The sequence below is a fragment of the Arabidopsis lyrata genome, assembly GCF_000004255.2.
Source record: "Arabidopsis lyrata subsp. lyrata unplaced genomic scaffold ARALYscaffold_5, whole genome shotgun sequence".
Taxonomy (NCBI): domain Eukaryota; kingdom Viridiplantae; phylum Streptophyta; class Magnoliopsida; order Brassicales; family Brassicaceae; genus Arabidopsis; species Arabidopsis lyrata.
Genome location: NW_003302551.1, coordinates 11611997 through 11616036, shown reverse-complemented (window position 1 = coordinate 11616036; position 4040 = coordinate 11611997). Strand labels below are relative to the sequence as shown.

The window sequence follows — 4040 nt, the reverse complement described above, 5'->3', positions numbered from 1 at the left end:
TCCCATTATATATATATAGATTTGGCTCTATTCTCGTTGCAAACAATAGTCACATATTGATGCACGTATATCTAATTATTCCGACAAACAGATTAAAATATCTATCTCAAAGTAATTAAAAATATATATAGTTGCACAAAAATAATATATTCGACAACGATTCAGTCGAACTAGTAACACATGGTAACTATGATAGAGGTACATTGCCATAGAATACAATAGTAAATATAGGTTTCCAAACATATTAGATTTAAGCCAAGCCTCGGTTCATTGATTCTGACTGTTGTAATACAATAGACTCTGTTTCTTCCTTTTTGTGGTTTCGCCCAGGACTACCAAGGTAAAGAAGTTTTATTTATCGGTTGTCCTTGTTTGGATTGGTTGATGAGCTTGTGAGTTCACTTTTATCTCTAGGTCTCTATTTTAGAATTGTTGTAGATTTTAGTTTTACCATTTGTTCGACCAATATTAATGTGTTGGATTATTCGGCCATTCGTGACCATGTTTATATCCTTAGCTTCCTAGTGAAGGTTAAACTTTCTATCGTTTGAGTGGATGCTTGTCCAAAACACATAATTGCCTTGCACCGGTAAATTGATATCATGCTACAAAAAAGTAATACATTTATATTAGATTCGAAATAAATTAACCAAATTACTCTCAATCAGAACATGTAATACTAATCACAAAACCAGTCATACAAATCACAAGAAATTTATAACTAAATAGAAAAGGAAAACTCAGTATACTATATTTAAACTTTACATATTTAAATGATTAAATGTATGTACATATATTTATAATCATGGTCAATTGTATATGTTATTATTAAGATTTCTATTTATTTTTCCATTAACAGTAGAACCGACCGGAGAGAGATTGCTTTTATTTGAGTATTACAATTATGATAAGATAACTTGTTTCAAAATTTTTTATTACAATTATGATAAGATAACTTGTTTCAATTTTTTTACATATTTCATAATGCATATATGTTGGAAATTAAAATGATAACATGATCTTCGGTTGAAAACAGAATTTAAGTAGCTGGAATAATGTTGTGACTACTTCTAATATACTTTTGATCTTAAACTAACTATACTATACAGAATTTAAGTCACATTCCCAAACAATATATAGATAAATATGTTAGTGATCTCGTACCTAATAAGTACACATGTCTAGAGATTGATAGAATCTCAAAACAAAACCATCACAGTTACAAACGTTTTGCTAATGTATTAGGACCATCCCATCTTAGTACTGAGAGAAAACTTCCTTGTAAGAATGTATCCTCTCAGCTTCTCTACGCAATGATTGATCGACTGGTGATCGATAGACCTTACAGTCCAGATGTCTTGTTCGTAAATCTTCCTTTTCCGCTTTCTTCTTTCGGATATGTGATACCATTGTCGAGTTATCTTGTTGACATATGTTATTAGGCATTGTAAGCTGAAGATCTTCGATCTCAAACAGATTCTCTGTAATTTCTTGATCTGCTGATCTCACTCTCGCTGATCTCCTTCTTAAGTGCCTCCTGTAACGTAACAATCAAGAAACCATGGATGGAGCGTAGCCAAATTGGAATTATAAGTGTTAAAGTGAAAACCTTTTGGTTTCAGATTTCTCTTTTTCTGCCTCATTCTTGTTTGCAGTAGATGCTCCTAAGGCTGTTGATAAAACCGTCAAGGAAAATAGAAAATCAACCATAAATAGTTACAGAAGAAACAAGAAGATGATGAGATATATACATTTGCTTCTGATGAATCGCCTTCTGGTTGGTACATAAGGTTTCGGTGACGGTGAGTCTTCGTCCTTTATCTTTAGCACATTCTCAGTTGTTAGGGCATTTCTTGGTTTTGTCTTTTCACCTTTCTGATCCAAATGTGTGAATAATATAGGCAAACACATAACCAACTTTGGTTTATAATGAATAAGTAAATTCAGTATAAATTCTTTAACAAAACTTGAAGAAAATAAGAGAAACGCCAAAAACATGTTCAAACCTCTTGTTCAAAACATTTAGACTTAAGCAAAGCATTTTTGCAAGTAACCTCATGGTGCAAAGCTTTCACCTGAAACATAATCCAAATTTAGACAAAGAAAATCCAAAACATGTGACCAGAGAGAAGTTATGTTTTCACCTTGTTTCTAGCTAAATTGATCTCCTACAAAAAAAAATTGGTATTGATCAGAACTTTGAATCAAAGAGAAAATCAAGAAAGCTTAGCGGACGACGAATCTTACGCCTAAGAATTGGGAATTGGATTGAGCAAGGCTCCAATTCTGTACTTGCAATTTGTATATGCCTTCGCGTAGATTCCGCAGTTCGTATCTACTTAACTCAATAGTTTTACTTTGATAGTTAAAGAAAATACCGATTCTTGACATCATTACATTAACAAGTTACCAAAAACAAAGCTACATGGAACAAAAGGATACTCTCTGTCCTCAAGAAGCTTAACCAATGCTACTTTCTCCTGTAGAAATTGAATTCAGTCAATGATAATAATTGAAATCAAAAGTTAAAACAATTTAGAGATTGCAACCTTCATTAGCCGGTTTACGTGTTCACTCGGCTCCGAACCGACCCCGTAAAGATTAAACTCTTCTTGAGACTGAGAGTTAGTGATATCAGAGAGACTCTGCCTCATCTTGCGACTAAATGAAGATCTTTTCATCATCCTCCCTTATTCTTGAAACTACAGAATTTGTAGACTCAAGTTTCGAAATTTGAAACAAACACAAGAAGTAAATAAAAGCAGAGACACATTTTTCTTGAAAACGAAGAAGAAGATTCTCTTTTTTCTTTTCTAGATAAAAAGGAAAAGTTGAGAGGGAAATGAAGAAGCGAGCCAAAAAAACGAAAAGAAGAGAAAGTGGGTTTTTTAAAAGTAGGTTCGGGTGGAGGTTCGTTGTGGCAACGGCTCTCCGAAGCAAAAAGGCGTTGGGAAGAAATTGATATACGAACCTTGATTTTGAAGTTCCGAACCTTATGTTGTAGCAGCTATATTCGTTGGCTAGAGACTACATGTTGTTTTTTCATTTTTTTGATGCCAACAAAAAAAGAGCTCCTACCATAGATTTTTTTTAAAAGCAGTAATTAGAACGGCAAAATATTTAGGGATGTGCCTTTAGTCAAGTGGTTAAGTCCATTTGGCTCCGCTTTCTCCACAAGAGTTCGACTCCACTAAATCGTGTTACCCCGCGTAGTAGGGATTGACTATGGATCGGGCTTTGTCGATCCAAAAAAAAAAAAAAACGGCAAAATATTTTCGATGTTAAATTTATCAAAACATTTATTCGAAAAATTCAGAAAAAAAAAACATTATACAGAAGTTAAGAAGCTAACAATCAATTTAAATGGTGTCAGTTCTGGTTTACTCTATGACCCCATAATATTAAAACTTTACAGAATAAAGAAAACTAAAATAAATTATATAACTTGTTAATACATCATTTACACATAGCGTCTGTAGTCCAACGGTTAGGATAATTGCCTTCCAAGCAATAGACCCGGGTTCGACTCCCGGCAGACGCATATTATATTTTTATTTCTGATAGGCCGATATTTAGGAGGGGTTATTGGTTCATAGATTTATATGGAATTAGAAATCCAAACAAAAATCATTTGTTATTCAATCATTGATTTTAAAATCCTAATTAAATTCATGTGTTATTGGTTCTATGATTTATAAATACTAGTTAAAATCTTATGTTATTCGTTTAGTCATTTGTTTTTGGATTTGAGAATCTAAATTATGTTTTAAATGGAATTGAATGGAATTGAAAGATAAAAATAGAAGGATTCAAATCCATGGGTAAACACATGTTATTTCAAAATCCATATATCTTGATTTCATAATTAATAGAAATTTTCAAATTCTATATGGATTTACAAATTAACAAACTAATAACACCCCCTTAGTGTATGGGCCGTGGCAGGCTCTACAAAGCCCCTTTCGTGGGGTATTATTTTTATTCTCTCTCTAATAGCAGGAGAATGAATCCTTGATGCCAATGAGAAAATCATTGTACAA

At 32.7% G+C, this 4040-nt stretch overlaps 1 protein-coding gene and 1 non-coding gene across 4 annotated transcripts; one reads left to right on the top strand and one right to left on the bottom strand.

Annotated features, from left to right (window-relative positions):
• Nucleotides 1–1117: 1117 nt before the first annotated feature.
• On the bottom strand, nucleotides 1118–2864 carry LOC9311773 (SHUGOSHIN 2). Of its 3 annotated transcripts, none has more exons than XM_021024125.1 (8): nucleotides 2550–2864; nucleotides 2443–2480; nucleotides 2248–2356; nucleotides 2145–2168; nucleotides 2007–2075; nucleotides 1752–1875; nucleotides 1610–1670; nucleotides 1118–1537 (listed from the first exon to the last, which is right to left on the bottom strand). In XM_021024125.1, the coding sequence occupies exons 1-8, from the start codon at nucleotides 2682–2684 to the stop codon at nucleotides 1258–1260; spliced, it is 840 nt and encodes a 279-aa protein (XP_020879784.1). In that variant the 5' UTR covers nucleotides 2685–2864; the 3' UTR covers nucleotides 1118–1257. The 3 variants fall into 3 exon arrangements, with proteins under 3 accessions (XP_020879784.1, XP_020879785.1, XP_020879783.1); XM_021024126.1 differs by having other exon boundaries at nucleotides 1118–1525; XM_021024124.1 differs by having other exon boundaries at nucleotides 1118–1522; nucleotides 2550–2863.
• Nucleotides 2865–3469: 605 nt separating this feature from the next.
• On the top strand, nucleotides 3470–3541 carry TRNAG-UCC. Its single transcript has one exon. It is a non-coding gene; the product is annotated as a tRNA-Gly (tRNA).
• Nucleotides 3542–4040: the final 499 nt, after the last annotated feature.